General features: G+C 39.9%; 1 protein-coding gene across 4 annotated transcripts in view; it reads right to left on the reverse strand.

Moving 5' to 3' along the window:
* CHD2 (chromodomain helicase DNA binding protein 2) overlaps positions 1-23,854 on the reverse strand; it is a 124,220-nt gene that overhangs the window by 26,663 nt on the left and 73,703 nt on the right. For 3 of the 4 annotated variants that reach the window (XM_047086609.1, XM_047086610.1, XM_047086608.1), the window contains 13 exons: positions 20,861-21,010; positions 19,887-20,035; positions 18,794-18,890; positions 18,272-18,364; positions 14,938-15,108; positions 13,778-13,953; positions 10,177-10,218; positions 8,735-8,874; positions 4,102-4,240; positions 3,758-3,908; positions 2,496-2,618; positions 1,135-1,263; positions 58-198 (listed from right to left, as the gene is read on the reverse strand). In XM_047086609.1, the coding sequence (XP_046942565.1) occupies positions 58-198; positions 1,135-1,263; positions 2,496-2,618; positions 3,758-3,908; positions 4,102-4,240; positions 8,735-8,874; positions 10,177-10,218; positions 13,778-13,953; positions 14,938-15,108; positions 18,272-18,364; positions 18,794-18,890; positions 19,887-20,035; positions 20,861-21,010 (1,701 nt within the window). The remainder of the gene's footprint in view (positions 1-57; positions 199-1,134; positions 1,264-2,495; positions 2,619-3,757; positions 3,909-4,101; positions 4,241-8,734; positions 8,875-10,176; positions 10,219-13,777; positions 13,954-14,937; positions 15,109-18,271; positions 18,365-18,793; positions 18,891-19,886; positions 20,036-20,860; positions 21,011-23,854) is intronic. The other variant, XM_047086611.1, reaches the window with a different exon arrangement.

Genomic DNA, 23,854 nt, shown 5'->3' on the forward strand with positions numbered 1-23,854 from the left:
TCCTAGAAGAAATTTCAGAGGCTGTGGGTATCTCAGTAAGTAGAAGGACACTGATACCTTCTCTTTCTTATCTTTTGACTTCTTCCTCTCCTTGTCCCCTTCTTTGTCTTTCCTAGAACTCATTTGTTTCTCCTTGTTCTCCTTGTTCTCTTTCTTCTTCTGTTTCTTTTTCATTGGACTTTTTTCTAAGCCATCATCCTAGAAAACAAACAGGGCTATGAGCTTTAGCCACAAACTTTGTATCTACTCGCCTACTTTCTAGAGAGGAGCAACCGTCTACATTGGTTCATCACTACATCTACACTTGGAAGCTTGTTTTCACGCTTACAGCCTTAATGCATGCACTCACACAACTCTAAACTCCCCAATGATAAATAACCAGTTAGGCCTGGAGCCGCAGATGCTCTTGACTCACATCTCTCTAATTCTCACAGCAACCCTTCAACCAGAGGCATTATCATTCCCATTTCACAGACAGAAAAAACTGAGGCCCAGATATGTTATATACCCACCACCTAGTAACTGTCAAGGTTGCTAGTTTTTGAATTCGTGTATGCATGACAAACCCATGCCACTTTCTGCACCCACTGCTGATCCTCTTGGAGCTAATCTCAAAGTACCATCACACCCAAAGGGAAACGACATAAAATCCCATAAAGTTGTTACTCCCTGAAACAACACACCAAATGCTACCAATTTTTCAGTTTGCTCAGGCCAGAGGTCTCACAAGCTGCCAGGCCCCGGGCCAAACCTGACCCACAGAAGCGTTCTGTTAGCCCACGAAGCACTGAACGGCAGAGCCGCTGCCCCCTCAGCATCAGGCACGAAGCCCCTGGTGAGCCACAGTCCCCACCACTCCCTAACCTTTCTCACCGCAAGGCTTGGTGTCGTGTGCCATTTATCACTTCACCTTGCACAGGTCCCTTCATTTACTTCCACTATCTAGGACTCTGCAATGGCCGACTTAAATGAACCGATTCCCCTCTCACGGGTTAAGCAAAGACATATAGATTCTATTTTCACTTTATTGACTCTGCATATAAACCAAACACATCTTGAATGGTTTTATATATACCACTTGGCAAAATAAATGTAGCCTACAAGCAAACTGTCAACTGAAATCCAGCCACATACCTTTACTTCTCCCTCTTCCGATGGATTGTCTGAGTGTCTAGGTGATGAAAACTCAATCCCATGCTCATCTTTCAGCCTGGGCTCTTTGTTTTCCTTCTTTACTCGAGGCTTCCGCTTCTTTAATTTGGCCTGGAAGAGACAGAAAATGATGTTAAAACCACAAATCAAGTCCCTTAAAAAGCATGACCAGGTAACATTAGGACTCTTCGGAGCAGGAGCAGTCACACAATTCAAACGAGAAGATTCAAAGGCAATTCAAAGCATGCAACTTATTCTACCTGGGGGAAAAAAAAGGAGAACAGTCATGTAGGCCTTATACAGGTCCCTATGCCACATAAAAGCCTCCACATCCTTGAACCTATGGATTCCAATATTTGGAATTCACACTAAAGATAGAATACAGAAGAAGGAAAAGCACCTTTATGCACAAAAATACCAATAAATTTAATGTGAGACATAACAGTGACATTTGAAAATCGAGAAGTACACTCTATCTAAAAATTAGGAAAAAGGTTAAAATATGGATCCACTCCAACATGGTTCAGAAATCTACAAGTATAAACATGACCTAATCTGTCCCTCCAGAACCTAATGTACACTTCATACTCAACATGCTATCTGGAGAATGGCACTACCTATGACACTATAATATTAAAAATGATCAGAAATGAAATGTGACTTTATATAAAATTTGTTTTGTTTATAATACAGGAAAACAAATGCAAACGGCAGAGCTCTCAAAGGACTAGGAACCAGCACCCACAAAGGCTGCTAGTACCAAATGTAACCTCTCTCCTCCTCACTGTGATTCTCATTTGAAATGAAAAATTGGGAAAATAAAAGCAGATTAAGGTTTAGATGAGTTCACTGGCAACTCTGCTGGTATTCTTCACTGAGCAGGTAAGGCAGTCCTAACTGAAGGCCAGTTTCTGAATCCACCGAATCCACTAACCATCCATTAGACCTACGGGACCCATCCTTCAAGCAGCCCAGAGTTAGCTACACCAGGTAAACCTGGTGGTACTCATACAACAACCAGTACCATGTTCCAAAATTGAGGAAGCAGCACAAAGAAACAGTAAAAGCATACGTCTGGAGGTGGGGCTGGGAGAGGTGAGGACTATTTTGAGGCAATACTGGAGGACAGTGGGTTTGTAAGAAAGGTGCCAAGATGTTTAGGTCAATTACCGAATGAACTTTTCTGTTATTACCAACCAAAACATCATTATTGCACCCTCAAAAGCAACACCTGACTATGGAATGTACCTCCTTGGAGAGGGCAAGCATCCCTTCTCCTACCTAATTCTGCAGGGTTGGAGCCTCGGCCCGCTGAAGGATGCCCGGTTGGCTGCCCCACTCACCTCTTCCCCGCCCGTCACAGCCCCCTTCTTCTCCAGACTCTTCCTGAGCAGCTTCAGCAAGTAGTCCGCCCGGGTCTGCAGCTGCTTCCCCTGCGGCTTTTTATCCGTCTCCACGGGCAGAATCTTCAACAGGAAAGGAAGAGAAGCACCCGCCACCACCCATGTCCCGGTTAGTGGATCCGGATACACAGAAACAACAAAGAACTGAGCAGTCCTTTCCCTCCCCAACCACCCGAAACACAGATAAAGCCTCAGATCCTATCTCACGTCCATGGCTCCCGGTCACTGAAAATCCCTCATGAGCCGTTCTCGTTTTACAAAATGGGATGGAGAAATCCAGCTCTCCCACTGGCTCCTACCTGTGCTGTTAACAGGGTAGAACAACTCAGGTAGGAGGGGCTTGTTGGCTTCATCTGCTAGAGCATCCCAGCCGTCGTGGATTTCCTCCTTCCAGGAGCAGGGAATCCCTGGAGCTAGGTTAAAGCTTCGTTTTAGATTGAAAATGCTTCTTAGAGCATTGCCGGAGAGCACTGAGCTATGCCAGGACGTGGTCCGTCCCTGCTACCACGGTGGGACCTCTCGGGCCAGACTGGATTTGGTCTCAGTGCTTATGGCAGGGTGCTGTCACCCTCTCAGAACACCACACGTGGGATGAGCATTGTTTGACGTGCCAGGAAAAGCCCTGCCAGGAGCACAACGTGGAGCGCGTCCTACGAAAGTTTGAGCCAGTCAGCTTTCCCTGCTTACAGCTCTGAGCACGGCCTCACTGTCTGGTAGCCTGACTGCAACGGGTAGGGTGGGAGGCTCGATTTTGTGGGAGACGTACAGCCAAGGTTTAATCCCATTACAAAAAACACCAAGGTGTGGCTCACTCTGTGTGCAGAATGGAAATACGACTGCTTCAAATACAGTTTTAAACAAGCGGCCAACAATTAAGGCCGAAGAATCCTTGTATTATTAATAATCTTACCCTGGTATTTGTTGCAATGACATTTGATGTACCTTCAAGAAGAATTAGAATTTTAAGATTTCTCCTGTGATTTCCCCAAAATTTCACCTGGCTATTATCTTCATCTATGTAACAGTGCCCCAGTCCACCAAAGATGGTAATATTCCCCAAAACAAAGAAATCCCAGGAATTTACTACTGTACTAATTTCAAATTTGATCCCCCACCCCCCAGAAAATAGTTAAAAATAAGTTATCAAAAAATATATATTATTCAACAAATCTGGAAATCTCCAGCATCACAGATTTACTTACTTTGTCAGTTAACTTAAGCTCTGGATCCGTTTTAATTAACTCCCAGTTTCCATAGCCATGCTCATAAATTCCCAGGAGTAAACGCGAATCATCCTCTACCCCCCACTCGACATCGAAATGTGCAGCTTTCACTCGACAGGTTAAGCAGTATCTAGAGGGATTTCAAAAACAGGAGGACATGAGAGGGGGGCCCTTTCAAATTTGGAAATGAACGCAAATGACACAAAGTATCCTGATGCATTTTACAAAAGGCAGTGAAAACATGACCTGACAATCCATGACTTAACCCCAAATCCACTTTCTTACAACACAACCACTCATGAGTATGCACAGGACAGACTCACTTTTTTTTTTCTTCAGGGTCCACAGGGATAGATTTATGCAGCATCTCAAACTCTTCCTCATGTTGTATAATGGATTTCACATTAACCTGAACCCCAGATATTTTGATTGTTGGGCCTCTCTTTTTCCCTGGTCCTTTCCCTGAAGAACACCAATTTCACATTAGTTAAGTGAGAATTTGCTGGAGTTCCAACTCCTATTCACTAGAAATCGATCTGTGGCTTATTATTATAGTTCAAAGATATAATCTAAAATCAAAAGTTTCTCAATTAATGTTATTAAGTAGCCTCCAAATAATTCTCCAGATTTTTAAGATTTAGGATTTTTTTTTTAATCCACTGGTATTTATAATTCTATTTTAACTTTCCTGTTTGTTTTATACTTTGGTTATAAAATTAAAAGTAAAAAAGAAGATTTGGAAGGATGAATAGTAATACTGATTTCTTTCGTTTTCTAACTATCCTCTTAACAATTCAAGAAAAGTTGAAACTTTTTTTTATGTTTATTTATTTATTTTGAGAGAGAGCGAGAAAGAGAGAGAGAGACAGACAGACAGACAAAGAGAGTGCAAGCAGGGGAGGGGCAGAAAGAGAAGGAGAGGAAGAACCCCAAGCTCACAAACTGAAGAGACCATGACCCGAGCCCAAATCAAGAGTAGGACACTTAACCGACTGAGCCACCTAGGAGCCTCAAGAAAACTCCAGTGTTACAAAGATGATCTTCTCCATGAAAAAAGTAGATCAAGTTAATACCAATTGAAATGATGAACATAAGGTGTCATGGAAAGACTTCTTTAGCCCTAGTGCCAGATTAAAATAATCCTAGAATTAAAGATGAAACCCAGTCAAATCTAGTCATAGTCCAGCACAAGATGATGACACTTGTCTATGAAAGAAAAAAATGGCTCAGAGCCTGAAAAAGATTTCTTTTTTGTTAACATTCAAGTTGATGAAATGATGCTATGATTATAAACCATCATTTAGATACTCTTCTGTAACCCACTAGAATTCACTTGCAAATGCTATTCCCAATACAGAAGAGAGTTGGAACAGAATGTGAGAAAGTGGGAAAGGCACTTCTCTAAAACTCAGAAATCTGGATTTATTCCCAAATCTGCACATAGTACTACCCCTTCCTCCCTTCCCTTTTCTCATTCTCACTTCTAGTTATTAACCTGAGTATCAGTTTCCCCACCTTAAAATAAAAGGATTACAACAGAAATACGGGCAAAGGACAGAGACAACTCACAGAGAAGCAAATACAAATGATTCCTAAACAATTGAAAAATACTCTACCTCACTCACAAGAAGAAAAATGCAAATTAAATATATATGCATACCATTTCTGACCTATCATGTTGAAAAATTCAAAAATTTGAGAAAATTATGTTGGTGAGACCAAGAGACCAACACCCTCATTCAATGCTTGGTGGGAGAGAATGGTGCAAAATGGAAAGCATACACAATTATCTACCACAACACTGTAAAGCAAAAGATTATACAGCTGAATGTCCCTTAACATATGGCATATCAGTAACAGACTATGCAAGTCTTAAAAAGAATAAAAATCAGGAAGTGGGAAAAAGATGAATCGTTTTTAATGGTACTGAGATATACAGTAACCATACAAAAAATAAATAAAATTGGGTAAGTCCAAGTGGGTCAGAGATATAAAAGTAAATGAAATCATACAAGAGGAGAAAAAGTCACAGTGAATTCCTTTTTATCCTGGGAGTAGAGGAAATGTTTTTAACGGACTCAAAACCTAAACACAATAAGGTAAAAAGACTGATACATTTGATTATATAAAAAATTTAAGTTTTTTTAAAATGCCATAAGCAAAGTAAAAAGACAAATTACAAACTATAGGGGAAAACCAGGAACTTCCATCAGAAAAAGAGATCCTAAAAATTAAGACCAACAGCTCAAAAGAAAACAAAGCAGGAAATGGGTGGTTCACAAATGGCTCTTAGAAAAACGTTACTCATTAAAAGAAAAACAAGACACCATTTCTCACCTATCATCTTGGCAAAAACCCAACCATTTGACAATATCCTGTTTGTGAGGCCTGTAAACACCACCAATATCCATTGCTGGTGGCCGTATAAATGGTACCAGACGGTTGGAGGAGAATTTAGCAAATTCCAACCAAGTCATACTTCCCCAGGACCCAGCCAACCCCTTCCAGAAACCAATCCAAAAGATACGCTGGCAGAGATACGAAACAGCATATCCATTAGACTACAAATTCACTGTGGCTTTCTTTAAAATGGCCGAAGACTAAAAACAACCCAAATATTTGTTGCTCGGGAACAATGAAGTCCGAACTAACATTTACTACGTAGTGGAGCACTGCAATTGCAAAAGGAAGGAGTGATCTCCACACGTGAAAATACGAGGAACACAACAGGGGAAACACACACACATACTGAAATTCTTACAGAGAAACAGTAAAAAGATAAACCCTAAAGTATTATTAGAAACACCGACCTATGGGGGAAGAAGAAAGCAGAACTGGGGGCTGGGATGAAAGTAAGATTCTCTAAATGAAACTTGTTTCAGAGTTTTGGAGCTTTGGACCATGTAAATGAGAGTTAAGTCAACATGAGAAAAGCAAACCCTGAAAGTTGAAAATAAATGAAACTTAAAGGGGTTGCGCTATTAAGTGGGTGAGCTAACAGCAGAGAGAAAAGAAAAGAAGAACTTCAAATAATTTTAAAACACAGTATTTTGACCGCCCAGAGCCAGTGGGATGAAAAAAAGCAAAGAAATCAAACTTTGAGGAGTAAGACTGGTATTGATATTTAGAAATGTGTCCAATGTAGGATAAGACAAATACATAATTATGTTAGCTTTTTTAGGAACAAAAATTTCCCGCTTAAGGAAAGAGTTATTGACAATCTTACATCTGAATGAGAAATGTCATCCTGAACCCAGAGTTCATGGCAAATACAGATAGGGGGAACAAGTTACCCAATGGCAGGAGGAAGCAATTAACCGGATCCAGAATGAAAACATGAATCAAAAAAGAGGGATGTGGGAGGCAGGGAACTGTTACAAGGAAATCTCACCAAAATATACTGGGAGATAGGAATAGCCAGGCACAGAACATGTGCTGCATTTTTGTGGGAATAAGGGGAAAAATATCATCTATTCATTTTTTGTAATATGTATTTTCTTATTTCTAGAAAGATACAAGAGGGGCGCCTGGGTGGCGCAGTCGGTTAAGCGTCCGACTTCAGCCAGGTCACGATCTCGCGGTCCATGAGTTCGAGCCCCGCGTCGGGCTCTGGGCTGATGGCTCGGAGCCTGGAGCCTGTTTCCGATTCTGTGTCTCCCTCTCTCTCTGCCCCTCCCCCGTTCATGCTCTGTCTCTCTCTGTCCCAAATATAAATAAACGTTGAAAAAAAAAAATTAAAAAAAAAATAAAAAATAAAAAAAAAGAAAGATACAAGAAACAGGAACAGGGTACCCATTTTTAAATTTTGAACCCTGTGAATGTAAAATTTATTCACAACAATTACAATGAAAAAAGAAAACACTATAAACTTAAACTTTATTCTTGGGTATATTCTGAGTGCTATAAAAACATGAACTGGGATCACTGTCCAAACCACTTAAGTTTCTTTCACAAAAAAGGAAAAGACATCTAAAGAAACTTTTGACTCTACTGAAGATATTTTAATTTTTTTAATATTTATTTTTGAGAGAGAGAGAGAGAGAGAGAGAGAGTGTGCGCGAACACATGCACACATGTGGAGGTGGGGCACAGAGAGAGGGAGACACAGAATCTGAAGCAGCCTCCAGGCTCTGAGCTGTCAGCACAGAGCCTGACAGGGGGCTCAAACTCACGAACCGTCAGATCATGACTTGAGCCGAAACTGGACACTTAACTGACTGAGCCACCCAGGCACCCCATCTAACTGAAGATATTTTAAAATTCTACTACTTTCGATAATGCCCTTAAAAAAATCTAAAGCACAAATACCTCTTCACTGATCTTAGCTAACACTGCAAGCCAGACAACATGCTAATAGGCACTTTTCAGGTATGGGATTACACAGTCATCGTTCTAACCTCTGAGGCTGGCACCGTTACTCTCAGCAAATGAGACCATTGAGAGGGTATAACTTGTCACTCATAACAAATTCTAGTGCCACGAAAATCTCGCTGTGACAGAAATGTTTACAATATTCATCTCCTATTTTACTTATTCCAATTCTCTAATCCTTTTAAGTCTGCCACAACACAACTCATGTTTGTATATCCCAGATAATTAGAGATGATCGTTGTCAACAAGGTCCTCATTTGTAGCTGAAATACAGATGTATACAGTCAGCTCTGCCCACTCAGGGCTTTAGAGCGTTAACACGAATCTAAGGTTTCTGGAGCAACATCAGAAGAAAGCACTCATGCTGTTCATTACCTCCACCTTCTGCAAATCAACTTCGTTTGTGAGTCGAGCTCTGGGATCTCACAACACTGAGCTCACAGAAAGGAAGGTCAGAATACACACCTCAAAGGATTAGGGATGCATGGGATAGAAGTCTGTTCTTCAAAAACCAGCCCCTTAGCACAATTCCCATTCCCAAGTGCCAGGTCCAGGAGAACCATGGGCAGGGACTTGCTGACTTACCCTCGCTGGCATTTTCTTTCAGCTGTTCTTCATACTCCTGCATTGCTGATACACAGCTGTTGTGAATCAGCTCACCCAGGCGTTTCAGATCCGCTACGGACTTATCTACCAGCTCTGCATCGCGGGCTATGCACTCCAGCCTGAGGAAGGACAGATATGGGGACACATCAAGGCCCTGTGGCCACTGTTCTAATGTCACATGAGCTACCACCTGGTCCCCTACATGCTTGCTCCTGCAAAGACATCTTTCTCTCCTTTCCTCACTGGTTGTGTCAAGGCTCCACCAAGAGCCCTCCAACAGTGACGCAGGGCTAATGTACGCATTCCATCATTAAGAACTGTGCCTTGGAGTAGTTCACAAAACAAAGTAATTTCAAAAAACACAGGGGAAAGGAGTCGGCTTCCTTTACTAACTAGATGGGCTGTCTGACAATGGTAGCAGGTCAAGTGCCAAAAACTGCACTACTCTACTGCTTTGGACAAGCTCACAATCCTTTCTCCAGCCCTACTCTCATTCGTTACAATATTCCTAGAAGCAAAGTACAGTTACTGCTACAGTATGTTTCACTGATCTCACATGAAGCATGCAAATATGTTAACGTCTAAAAATCAGTCTGCCCAAAGGAGCTAGACACACTTTCCCAGACCCTGGTGATTTTTATGGTACCGGGCTCAAAGACCAGCATTCTGACCTGGAGGATCAGCAACAATCCTGGCAAGGTGCACCTGACTTTCTTGGTTTCACTGTTGCTACTGCTACACGTCACTGCTTCCTCTCCACACAGACAGGACAAAAACACACAGGCTTGTAATGTTCTACTACTCCAGAAGTTTATCAAGAATAAGAGAAAGGAATCTGGTATTCCCTTCAAATCAGTACTATTATTTATAGGATATATTGCTAATTCTGGACAAAGTACTAAACTAGGTTGAAAGAGTCTTGCTGAAATCCAACTTCTGAGTTCATTTTCAGAATGCACGTGAAATAGTAATGACAGTCAACCTTTAGTAAGTTACAACTGGAAAGGTCTCAAGCTATTTGCATTTAATCCTCATGACACCCCATTAAGAAGAAGAAGACGACTACAAAATCGCAAATTTACATTACTGAATAAGAACTAGGATGCAAATAGTTACTACATGTATTCTTTCAAATGGAATTTTGTGAGCATCGCTTCTGGAAATTATTTCTTTGCATTACAGTTTTGAATGTACTTGCTACATCTTCCACTCCAGCAAAATCTCTCTTCAGATGGTCATCTTTGTCATCCCTCCCCAAAAGGCCGTGTACAATCACACAACACGCTAATATTTGTTAAAAAATGTTTCCAGGAAAATAAATGTTCTTAGCGTTAGTACTAAATGGAAAGTAGTACCTCCCCCCCCCAAAAAAAAACCCTTCTACATAATAAAAATGAAAAACAGGTGGATAAGGAGCTTACCGTTCAAGAGGGAGACCAAACTTCTTATATGCCTTGATGAACCTGAGAACAGGATCAATAAAACACATTAAAAAAGAGGCTCTTAGCTCTGCTGATGCAAATACAACACATCCTGTGATGAAACACGTCATACACACTGTCAAAACAGACTGAGCCCAATCCTTGCAACTGCCACTAACTAAGAGTGCTGAATGACTCTGAAACTTGTCAACTGAAAATAACGAGTGCTAAAGATGTAGTCAAAGTAAAGATCAATTTTACTCAGTGACTGAGCAAGAAACGGAAAGGGTCATTATAGAGAACAGAGACCTAACTCTAAAAATACCCTTTAGAAGCTACAAGTTTGTGGAGTTCAATATGGAGTAAATGATTGAACCACCACAACTCTTGGGATAAGACTCCAATATGGTTAACCTCTCTATTCAGTCCAATACTGTTACTATCGATTCCACATGGTAATTATTTTTTATTCTTTTCTGGTCAATAACACAACTGTAAGATTTTTAAGACTGCCTCAAATACTTCTGGGAACAAGGCAAAGTAAATATATGATTTAAAAGTTCTTAGGCAAAACTATTTTGGAAACTCTACTGACTCCTCCTGTGCAACCTTATCTGCAAACAAAAATCCAATCGATCCACAAGTCTCTACCCTTAACTGTGCTCTATGCTGGCTCGTGTGTCATCTGCTTCCCTAACAGCTAAAAAGCAGGATGTCACGATACATCATAGTCCTCACCGTAATCTGCCACATCACTAAAATCAGACGTTTAACCGACTGAGCCATCCAGAGGCCCTCATTCATTCATTCTTAAGTTTTATTTATTTTAAGAGAGACAGCAAGCATGAGTGGGAGATGTGCAGAAGCTGACACGAGGCCCAATCTCATGAACCATGAGATCATGACCTGAGCCAAAATCAAGAGTTGGACGCTTATCCAACTGAGCCACCCAGGTGCACAGCCTCCCGCTCTGCCAGCTGATTTTTTAAAACAACTGCATAAAGCAGTAATTATAAAACTGTGTTGATGGGTTTATAACATGTAAAAATATAACTTGCTTGACAATAATAGCACAGAAGAGGGTTGAGGATTAAAGCTATATTGGAGTAAAACTTTAAGACAGCACTGGAATTAAGTTGATGATACTCCAAACAAAACTGTTTCAAGTTAAGGTACTAATTATAATCTCCAAGAAAACCACTAGGAAAACAACTGAAAATACAGTAAACGAAACTATATGGGAAAATTATGAGAAACACAAAGAAACAAGGGAATTAAAATGATATACTAAAAAGCACCTACATAACACAAAAGTTTGTAGCCCTAGGAATAAAAAAAAACAAACAAAACATAAGACATAAAGAAAACAAATGGCAAAATGCAGACATAAATTCTAACTTCTCAGTAATTACATGAAATGCAAATATGATTAAAGACTCCAAAATGAAAAACTTGAAAGAATAGATTTTTAAAATATGATAGAACTACATACTGTCTGTGAGAGACACAACCTAGGTTCAAAGACAGCATACTGAAGTAAAAAAGAGAAAAAGATAGTGTGCATACAATATCCAAAAGGAGCTGAAGTGGCAACACTGGTACAGATTTTTTTTTTTTATTTATTTATTCGACAGAGAGACAGTGCAAGTTGGGGAGGGGCAAAGAGTGCGGGAGAGGGAGAGAATCCTAAGCAAGCTCCACTCGGCCACCACAGAGCCTGACTCGGTGCTCAAACCCACAAAACTGGGAGATCATGACCTGAGCCGAAACCAGAGTCAGACGCTTAACCAACTGAGCCACCCAGTCGCCCCCAGTATCAGATATGTTAAAATGAACTTTAGGACAAAAATCATTACGAGAGACCAAAAAAAAAAAAAAAAAAAAAGAGAACATCTTATGATAAAAGGGCCTATTCATGCAGATCAGTAAGGAAATGGAAGACTCAGACAACATGGAAACAAACACGCATAACAAACATCTGTAGAACGTTGTGTCCAACTATCACAGAATATGTTCTTTTTTAAAAAATTTTATTTATTATTTTTGAAAGAGAGAGCGAGCGCACGAGCAGGGGAGGGACAGAAAGAGGGGGAGACAGAGGATCTGAAGCAAGCTCTGTGCTGACAGCAGACAGCCCCATGTGGGGCTCAAACTCACGAACCACAAGATCATGACCTGAGCCGAAGTTGGACGCTTAACCGACTGAGCCACCCAGGCGCCCCCACATTCTTTTTAAAATAATACTGAGGGTAGGAGGCAAGACTACCTACAAATTCAAAATGGTTACGATGATAACATCGTAAGTATGAGAGGACATATACTCTATTCTGTCAATGTTTGCATATATTTACACTGTTCCATAATAAAAAAAGAAGGAAAGGATAGTTATAACAATTCAGGGGAAAATAAAGACCTCACAGTTTATATTAACTTGGAAGGACTAATTGATATGAAGTATCTTCATACTATTTTCTTCAGCCTAAAATAAAAAACATCATGCAAAGTGGGAAAAAAAATGCTTACAAGCATTTTTGGAGGGCAGATGTGTACGAATTACATACCAACAAATGTGCAATAAGTATGGACACAGACATCTAAAATCAGTTACAAGTGAGAAAAGGATGCAGAACCGGTATGTTGGGTATACTACTAATAAACCAAACCACATCCAAATGGGTATCAGCTTGATGGGAAGTGAGCTGGGAAGACCAAGGGTATGAAAGTAGCATATCCATACTGTTTTAATTTTTTTACATTCATACTATTTCTTTTTTTTTTTTTTTTTAATTTTTTTTTTTTCAACGTTTATTTATTTTTGGGACAGAGAGAGACAGAGCATGAACGGGGGAGGGGCAGAGAGAGAGGGAGACACAGAATCGGAAACAGGCTCCAGGTTCTGAGCCATCAGCCCAGAGCCTGACGCGGGGCTCGAACTCACGGACCGCGAGATCGTGACCTGGCTGAAGTCGGACGCTTAACCGACTGCGCCACCCAGGCGCCCCATACTATTTCTTTTATATACACAGACACTTGGGCATGTGTGCATTCTAATTTTTTTTTTTTTTTTTTTTTTCTGAGAGAGAGAATTCAAACTGAGGAGAGACAGAGAGTGAGAGACAGAGAATCCCGAACAGGCTCCGTGTTGTCAGCACAGAGCCCGACACAGGGGCTCAATCCTACAACCCATGAGATCATGACCTGAACTGAAACCAAGAGTCGGGGGCTTAACCAACTGAGCCACCCAGGCGTCCCTATATTCTTATTCTTAAATAAAGAAAAAAAAAAGAAAGGCTCAGCCCAAGTTTACCTCCAATTATGTCTTTTCTCTTGGCAACTTCCTTTGTGAAAATGGTCAGAGTAACCAGAGAACAGAAGAAAACAAAAAGAGCTGAGCAACCAACAAGAGAGTGCTCAAGCGAGGAAAACCCTGGAGAGGGAAGAACCATTTTGGAGACTCAGGGAAGGATTCCGTCTCCTGCCTTCCTTGCAGGTTGTCAGCCTCTGCCCTCCCTGTCTTAAATGCCAGGAATCCCAGCAGCCCACGGCTCACAGCACACCCTCCAAACACACTCGAGTGAGAGACAGCAGAGCCTCCACAAACCTTCGGATCTCTGCATCAGTAAATCCCTCGACAAGGTCCTTCCGCACACTTCGGGGGCGCCCCCTGCGCTTTGGCTTCTTGTCATCATCGGAGTCATCGGTCTCACTCTCAGAGGCAGAGGATCTCTGGGCTTGCCTCTTGGACTCAGTGTCAGAGTCACTGTCATTTGTCTGAGCCTGAAAGGGCAAAGTCACATTGTAGCTAGTGCCAAGCACAAGAGGCCAAAGGACCAAAGCCAGCCCATCTTAATTCTTTAGTACCCGGAACTTTTCATCCTATCGGACACGTCCATTTTCCTTTAAGAAAATAAGGAGGCAGATTTCACATCATGAAGGTAGACCTGCTTGGGATATTTACATTTCCAGAGATATACTGAAACGTAATGCCAAGTGAAGTGGAATAAAACTATCTGAATTGTAGGTTCATGTTTACTTCCTTGGGTAAGTTACTTTACCCCCTTTGTGCTTACGTTTTCCATTTGTAAAATGGGGAGAACAGTACCTCTTACTTGGGTTTTCATGAAGATTTAAATGAGTCAATAGGCACAATAACATGACTATGCCTGGCACACAATTAGTGCTCAATCAACGGTAGCTACTATTACTAATATTCATTTGCTGTGACCTTGGCCAAATCTGTTATGTCCAACAAACTGGTAATAAAACTTGTTCTACCTATATCAATGTTGTTGTAACAATTAAATTAGATGGAGCTTGTAATGGTGCTTTATAAGCTGTGAAGTACGTGTTTGTTCTCTGCGGTCATATAATCTCTTACGAAGTATTTATACCAAGTGCCATGAACAAACACTTAAAGGCAAAAGGAGGTTGGCTCTAAAAGTCAAAGGCACAGTCAAATAGAACCAAGCTGCTAGGATTACTGGTTCTAATCTCAACAGGAAAATGCACATTTCTGCCAAACTCCAATCCCATCCATCCGTCTCACAAAGAACCAATTTATAAAGATCAAATGTCAAACCGGTGCACTCATGAGCAATGCAGAGTGCTCTTTCTCTGAGAATTTTACTCTAAAATATTCCTCCCATGTCAAGGCAACAATGTAAAGCCTCTTTCTTGAATAATCAGTACTTCCATAGTAATTTAATAATTAGTACTTTGCAGAGTAAGAAGTACTTTCCTATCTTGATCTCACTTGATCACCTTTTTAGTGGAACTCCGAATTCGAGGCAACATATAAATTTCTTCTAGCTCCTTCTGACGCTCTTCCTCCTCTACTTTTTTTCTTTGCTCCTCTGGAATGATCTCATCCCAGTCCTTGTGAGGCCGCTCTTCTAGCTCTTCTTCATCTTCCATTGTTGCAAAGTTGGCAACCTTCAAACAAATGGACAACTCATTGCCTGACTGACATTTCCCTATTTCCCAAACACCATCTGCTAAACCTCCAACTCAGCCAGCATTTTTAATCCAAATAAGACACTGTAATATCAGAACTCCTGTGATATTATATAATCAGATAATCAATTATCTGCTAATCTCTCCCTTATTCTCCCTAAATCATCCTGCCAAACCCTCATCAGAAATATTACTGAGAAATAGGGAAACAGATATAAAGATATAAATTGTCTTAGAAGTTTTATGCAAAGATTTGTTGTTAAATCATACACAAATATGATACTAACTGGAAAATTTAGAGAGTTACTTAAATACCAATCCATTATGAAATTATCATTCTAAATTATAAATTGCTACTAAGTAGTGCTCATTGGAAATAATGCATAACTCAAAGCAAAAGCAATCAATACCCAACCAGCTGCCTTACTCATTTTTATCCGAAGTATAGAAACTAAAGGTATGCAATGATTTCATACACTCAAAAGTGCACGTTACTCTCAGAAATGAAAACGAGAATACAAAACACAAAAAATTCAAACAAACCTGGAAGAATATTCCATTTGTGACATATCAAATATTTATTATCTGGCATCGATTTGTACATATGTACACATACGTATACGCGTATGTATACGTATTATGTATATGTATATATGTACACCAGAACAAAAATCATCTAAGTGTACACATTTCAAAGACTCAGACTGTGGCTACACACAGACACATCCTACAGCTCTGGTCAGCCTCTGAGCAGTGGTGGGCAAGCCCCAGACACAGGCTTCACATCCTTTTTACACCCTCCCATCTAGTCTTTAAGGCTATAATTAAGTACAAAAGAGCTTTTGGAGGTTCCATTCCTCAAAGTCACTTAGAACTGACAGTGAAGCCAGAAGTTTATGACTTTTGGCCACAATTAATTCTAACTTCCACCACAAGATACTGTGGTCTTCAGGATAAGATTTTTATAATTCCAAGGCAAAAACAAGAGGTACAATTTCTTAGACTGAAAATTTAACATTTTTGTTTTATAAAATCATTTGCCCAATCTCTTAAATTAAGTACTGTCTGTAATTACTTTAGATCTGACTTTTAAAACAGCTAGATAAAAATAACATAAATGATATAAATATATATGTCAGTGGTTCATGCAGACGGGAAGTGAAGTGGTTAAAGCACGAAGTGGTTAAAGGCCACACGCTACAGGCCAGACCCCCTGCCTAGGATGTAATCATAACTCTAATATGTGTCACCTTAGCAAATCTACTTAGCCCCTCTGTGCCTAAGATGCCTTATCTATAAAACGAAGAAAATAATATCTATTTCATCCTAGGTTTGTAAAAGGGCTTGAAGTATCCAAATATCAATTACTTAAGAAAATAGTAATCTTAAGTAATTACTATTACTTAAGAAAATAGTAATCTTAAGTTATCTCAAAAAAAGCTTACTATCTTTTCCAACATATTAAATTAGGATAAAAAAGGATTTGTGGGAAAAACAAAGTCAATCCAGTTGAAACACTCCAGTAATAAAAAAGCCCCTCTAGGGTAGACAGACTCTTACTGTTAATCAAATCACTTGATCAGGTACTGAAATATAACAGCCAAAAAGGCTTTAGAAAGGCAAGGGTCACCAGTAATATGCTGACCACTTCTGATTAACCTGTTAATATGCAGAAATTGTTATACCTAAATAATCACATAATATTTTGACCAAATCATCATCATGAAGATTACTTTTTAAAAGAGAGTAGTATTCATAGAAGTGGGAGTCCAGTACAAACAGTAATAATTCACCTTGAGCCTCAAACACACTTACTCTGATCCTTTGGTTTATTCAATTCCTTCTGTGTTCTTCCTCTGAGACAACTTCTACCTGTGGCCAAACTTGGACCTCGTCACATACTAGTGCTCCCTTCCCAACACTTCACCCATCTCTCTCACAATCCTAAAGGTTGTACTGCATTTAACCATCACTGGAACCTTCAGATGTCCCCTGCTTCTCTAACCTGTATGGAAGCAGCCCGTAGCCAATCCTTGTTCTCACTTGAATTCGGGAAACTTTTGCCACGTGGACAATCTCAGTATCGCAAGCCAATCTCCCACCTTGGGACCACCAAATGAACCAATCCCTCTGGCCTCAAGTACCACTGGAGGAAGTCATATGACCCTGCTGACTGGCTCCAACTTGAAGTCCTATCTTCTAAATTCAGCTCACTCTTCCCTTCAGTTCCTCCCGTAACTCTTGGCCCCACCTATGGCTGTCTCAAATCATTTCTACTTTATTTACTTACTGGTAATTAGAGTCACCAAGGAAGGAATCCCACATCTTCTCTCCCCTCCTAGACCCTGAAGCGTACCTTCCCTTTTCTTTTGAAGGCCAACTCCACCACCATGTTTTTGATTATATCCCTTCTACTCTCTTCTAAGGCAATGTGTTATCAAATTTTCCTTCTTTCCTTAGAACCTCCAATATCTCCCTATTCTCAAGCTCTTTCCTCAACCTAAAGACATAACATCTTTCAAAACCCTTGCCTTCCTTGACTCTTCTATCCTCATAAATCACCTTCACTACACTCTTTAAGCTTTTAAATTAAGTCTATACTCAATGCTGCCACCTCCTTCCGATTCATCTGATGCCCAGCTTCTGCACTTAGATCTGACCTCATTTAATTTTGTTGTATCAGACACCACTCTATATTGCTCTTAAGAAAAAAAAAAAAAAAACCACCAAGTCATCAAGAGCTTTCTGTCACCTTCTGTTTCATACCTTTGACCTCTTTTGTCATCTGATTCTATTAATGTCTCTCCACAACCCCTTCCACACTTTCCAGAGCTCCACACTATCTGCTTCTCCACATATCTCACTGACACATATTCTGAGCCCCTTCACCAACTTTTCTCTATCCACTGACTCTGACTGGGCAGGACACACCACGTAAGCGACTACCTCCACACAGAGGCTATCTATAGTCTACACTCACGATAACTATCTATACACACACCTGGAACTCGGGAGAAGAAAGGTAAGAGTCAACTGAGGTAAATTAAACATAGAGCACCTTGCACACAGGAAGTACTCACAGATAATTAGTAGTAGTTAATAAATCAATGCTGAGAATTTCCTCCCACAATAATTTTCATACCTTAAACTGTGACAGAAGCTCATCTGTCGCACTTGTTGACACTTCATTCTCTCTAGTTTCAGCCAAGCGTAAAATTTCATCTATGTCCATTTCCTAAAGGGACACCAACAATACAATATGGTAAATGGTCAACAGTTATCAGCATGAACTGCAGATGTTTGGTGCAAATAAACCAAATCTCCTTTCTGATACTTCATTTACCTTTACAGTACTCAAGCTTATTCCTTTACCTCTAATGTCTCAAACTATTATTTATACAAATGACAAGGTGAACTTAGGAAATTACAGGAAATAAAACTGGAATGAAAAGGAGCAAAGACAGAATCCTCAAATGCTTTTCTCATTCTTTCCTATTCTATTTAGTAAGAGCTTTGAGCTCTATTAAAAATGAAAAAGAAACTATACCCTTCAAGTAATTACTATTCTTTATAAACACCTCTAACAGACTCAAAATCTGCTTCCAGAAAAATTTAGACTCCCACGGATGCTTGTCAAAAACGTTTTTTCCTCATTGTTAATTACCTGAGGCTCTGACTCCTCCCCTTCAAGTTCTTTGAAGAGATCCTCTGCTCCAAATTTCAAAATAGCTGTCAGCTCTTCTTTATTAAAAGGATTTGAGCTGTAGAAGTAAAATGTAGTTGTAATCTCTCAGGAATGTCAAATAACCTCTATGGAATTCTACTATAAAATAGCTACCCTTCAAAAAGGAGTCAAATTACTGGTAAATTCTGCCCCAAGAAAAATGATCTCTCAAAGATTTCATTTTTTTTAATCCCCAGGATAAGTCTGTGTTGGTAAAGCTAACCTAGCAGCAGACTAAGAAATGAACTATTTTCCCGACGGCTCATCCATTACAGGGTTAAGAAACATAATTAGCAACATGAAAGAAGAGAATTCTTTTTTCTCTTTGTCCTTTGACTCAGAAAGTTACCGTTTACCAAGAATTTTCAACCTCTCATCTTTGGTCCAAAATAAAAGAACCAAGCTTTTTCCATTTAGGTTCCTCTTAAATGGAAAATGATCTGAAAATATTCTTTTTAGGGAAGGGCTCATTTGACTTCTACTTGTGACAGAGGCTGCAGGGAGGCCTCAGAAGACACTCAGCAATTTGGTCAAAACGTAAACTCAATCAGAGAAATAATTGTGCTCCTAAATAAAACCAACTGAAACTTGACTATCTTCCTTCTAGACCTTTGTTTTTAGTAGGAAAAGTAACAATCTCCACACAAACATTTTTCACCAATAGTAAACAGCGGCCAACCCCATCTGGCAGATTCTCACTACTGAAATGTTTAAGGCGACTTCGCGCTGAGATGAAAGTATGATGGAGGGGCATGTGGCTGCCACTGCTGCTGCGTCAAATGTCATATGTGGAGACAAAACCAAAAGGCAAGCAGAGGGGCAAGAAAGGGAGAGCACATGAGCAGAGGGCTGAGAGGCAAAAAAAGAAATTAAAAAAATGAAAATGACATCTTGTGGTCTTGGATTGGCCTTTTCTAGGTAATTAATGAATAACACCAGTTGTAGAGAATCCTATTAGAAGGATGAATTCTATGAACTGTTGATGTAAAATCAGTTTGGCTCTGACCACCTCCTCTGTCTTTCTGGCACTTACTTGGACCTTCCTGAGTTGTTTTCTAGAACTGTCCGGCCAGTGGTATCCATGCGCTGAATCACCAGATGGTCCAATACCATCTTCTTTTTGGCCCGTTCAATGATCTCCTCCTCCACAGTCCCCTTTGTAACCAACCGGTAAATATTTACCTACACAAAGAGAAAAGGTTATGTTTATACCAGATCCCACACACACACACACACACACACACACACACACACACACACACAAGTTACCTCTGTCTAAAACCAAGAAGAGAAATAAAAAAAGACTTACTCTCCTACCAGAAATGACTATAAGGCATCCATCCAAACAGGTGGCTTGAGTAGATGCAATATTTTTACCGTAACCAGTTACAATCTTAAATAAGACTGCCTCTAAAGAACTATTATTATAGCCTATTCTAATGATAAAAATCTTGCTAAGAATAATCAGTTTCACTGATGAAAAGTTTCACCAAAACTGAACCTCTGGCCGAATATGAAACTTAGGTATTACCCGATACTAGAGCAGATATTGAGATTCACATGGAATCTCAAAGCAAAAAACAAAAAACAAAAAAAAGCAAGCATGTATTTTTACAACATAGCTCAGAGCGAACACTGTCATGTATAATAAAAATAGGCCATTTTAAACAATGTTAGATTATTTAACAACTTACCCACATTAAAATAGAGAAAAATTTCAGTTCTAAATCTATTCATCAAATCTCTTTCCTGGGGTAAACCTGAAAGTCATTGGTGATGTACTTTTCAAACACCAAAAGAGAACAGTTCCCTAAGAAGTTCATCTTAGCCCCAAAACACCTTAGACGCCTTCTCTGTACTAATTAACAAGCAGGCATCTACACTTAAGGAAATGAAAGCAAACCAGGAAAAAAGCATTTTACAAACATCCTGGAAGGGCTAAATAACACCCCCCCCCCCACTTTTCCGCCTCCCCCAAACCACATCCAGATGTCTCTCTCCACTGACCTGCTTCTTCTGACCAATTCTGTGGGCTCGGGCTTGTGCCTGCAAGTCGTTCTGGGGGTTCCAGTCAGAGTCAAAGATGACGACCGTGTCTGCCGAAGCCAGATTGATTCCCAGGCCACCAGCCCTTGTCGAGAGCAGGAAACAGAAGTCCTGTACACAATGCAATATACTACTTTATGCAGTGGCCTTCTCAGAAACAGTTTCACAGTCCAATAAGCCCTTACACCTGGAAACCCCTGCAGGTGTGAAGAAAAGTGAGATATGATGGACAAACTTTATGGAGGCTACAAGAATGTCAGGGACTTGATGGTAGAGTGAATTTTCGTTTCATTAAGCTGAAAGAGTCAGTGCAGTACACTAAGGAGTAAAGTCGATTCTAATAAGGCAACCAGAACCAAAGAATTAGTGTTTTCTCCCGGCTAAAACTAGTGTTACAAGCAGTTAACAAAATCCAGAGAAACTTCATTATCAAGGGGATCATTCCAGCAAGTTGCCTAGACACTCATTTTCTGGGTAAAGGTGAACTATGCCTCATAAGGTAGTCGGTTAAGTGGGTGAGGAACACAGCGACACTGCACCAACAGATCACATGCACTGGGACCAGCAAGAAGCACAGGATCCCTGATCAGCACGGCACACGCACCAAAAAAACGGAGCTGAAAAAAAATGTGCGGAGCACAAAAAAATGTGTGGCTGAAGAGTCACGTGCAGGAAAAGACCCAGGCTCTGACATACTCGTTTTCACACCAATAATAGAGAATAAGCAGCCACGTATACCTGCCTGCACCTGAGCGCTCAGAAAATATGGGGCAGGAGGCAGAGAATAAATTATGTGAGTCAGAAGAAAAGAAAGCCAAACAGATTTCTATTTTTAGGACATTTGATCATGTATGTCAAAGGCTGACACCTTTTTGGCACACAAGTGACACTCAAAAATTGGTAGTTCTGAGTTGCATTTTGATAAATGAATGTATTTAATATGCAAAGACACAACGAAAAGCTCTCCACAGTCTAATTAAGTCACCCTCACCAGCATTTGGCCATAAAAATTTTAAAAATAGAGATAGCGGTCTCAGAAGAACTTTAAACAATTCCAGTAAAGACTGATCAACAGCTGTGCTGAGGCACACACTTCATGATGCTTGGTACAAATACCAAGCGACACGCCACACTCTAATTTACAGAAGCCTACAGGTAAACAGTGGACACTTCAGAATGAGATACCTACACCAAATAAAACACGGGGTCTGAACTGATCATAGAAACAATTTTCTCTATCAAAGATAATATGAATTATAAGATGTTATTTGTGTCTACTATCACACTGAAGAGAGAAACTCAACGAAATTCAATGCTGCTAAGGGTGACATAAAAATGGAAACACTCATGCACAAGGAGTATGAATATAAACAGTTTTGGGAAATGTAGCAAAGTATACCAAAAACCTTTTTTAAATGCTCGTACGCTCTTGACTACACATCCAAAGACAACAAAGTATGTGATCAGGTTTAATCATTAGGTTAAATAAAGGCATGAGCATGAGAAAATACTAGAAATTAATGTTTTTAATCTTTAATGACATGGGAAAATGCTCACAGAATTTTAAATGAGAAGTGACAACTACATGCAAAAGGATCCAATTAGGTAAACATACAGACAAATAAACAGTTACATCCATTATGAATGGAAACACACCCCAATGATGTGAGCAGCCAGTTGTCTCAGGAATGGGGGTTTTGTACAATTTTTCTTGTTCGTGCTCTTCACCATCTCCTAAATTTCTAAATGTGCATCACATATTTCCCCCCAATGTTAAAGTATTTAATTTTTCTTAATAAAAAAGGCTCAGATGTGCAAAAACAAAAAAACAAAAAATGGTAGAAAACCTGTATCTTATATACAGCCATGGGGTGAAGAATTGAGATTAAAAAAAAAAAAAAAAAAAGCAGCAACTTTAGCTTTTCTCTGAGAGAAAAGGTTAATATGAAACATTCAAAATATTTTTAATGTTTATTTATTTATTTTGAGAATGTGCAAGCAGGGGAGGGGCAGAGAGACAGGGAGAGAGAATCCCAAGCAGGCACCGCGCTGTAAGCACACAGCCCGTGTCCATCTCATGAACAATGAGATCACGACCTGAGCCGAAATCAAGAGTCAGATGCTTAACCAACTGAGCCACACAGGCACCCCTCATATTATTTTTTAAACTAAGAGTAGGGAACACAAAACCAATTTCAATAAATACTAAATAATAAAAATAGCTAGCATTTACTGAGTACTAGTTATGTGTCAGGCAAGGAGCCTAGTGATTGCTGTGTGTGGATTACTGCATTTAATCCACTAACATTTTAGGCTAAAGAAGCCAAAATACTTTTTGTCTAACTAGGACTATGATGTGCAGTTCTAGAGGCAGAAGACATACCATTTTGGAGAAACAGACATAAACACTAAGAATTTAGCATTTAGCCCTTTAGAAAGCAGAACATTGTTAACTAAAATTTAAATGGAAAAAAAAAAAAGACGTAAGAGAACTCTTTATAACTTTAAACGTTATGTTTCATTTTTTGTTCTTGGTGATAGTTATATGGGTGTTTTCACTTTGTAAACATTCATCAAACTCTATACTTAAAATGTGCGTACTTTTATTTTTGAGAGAGCGAGAGTGCACTGATAGCACGGAGCCCAATGCAGGTTCGAACTCAAGAACCATGAGATCGTGACCCGAGCTCAAGTCAGACGCTTAACAATCGAGGCACCCCAAAATGTGGGTACTTTTTTATATGCATGACACTTCAATTTAAGAAACCTGACTTGAAAAAAAATCAAAAGAAAGCAGAATGTTCAGTCCATTCTACCTACACAAAGTAGTGGCCCAGGCTTCAGAAGCGCTCATGTTCTCTCTGAAACTCTAGTTCTACTTCTGGCTGTCTCTGCTGATGCCTTTACCCGCACACGGGGCTACAGTGTTTTCTCCACTAAGCCTCTTCTCCCCAG

The sequence above is a fragment of the Lynx rufus genome, unplaced genomic scaffold (genome assembly GCF_022079265.1).
Source record: "Lynx rufus isolate CCGP_SWC_20201006 ecotype Redwood Valley unplaced genomic scaffold, mLynRuf1.p SCAF_21, whole genome shotgun sequence".
Lineage (NCBI taxonomy): Eukaryota > Metazoa > Chordata > Mammalia > Carnivora > Felidae > Lynx > Lynx rufus.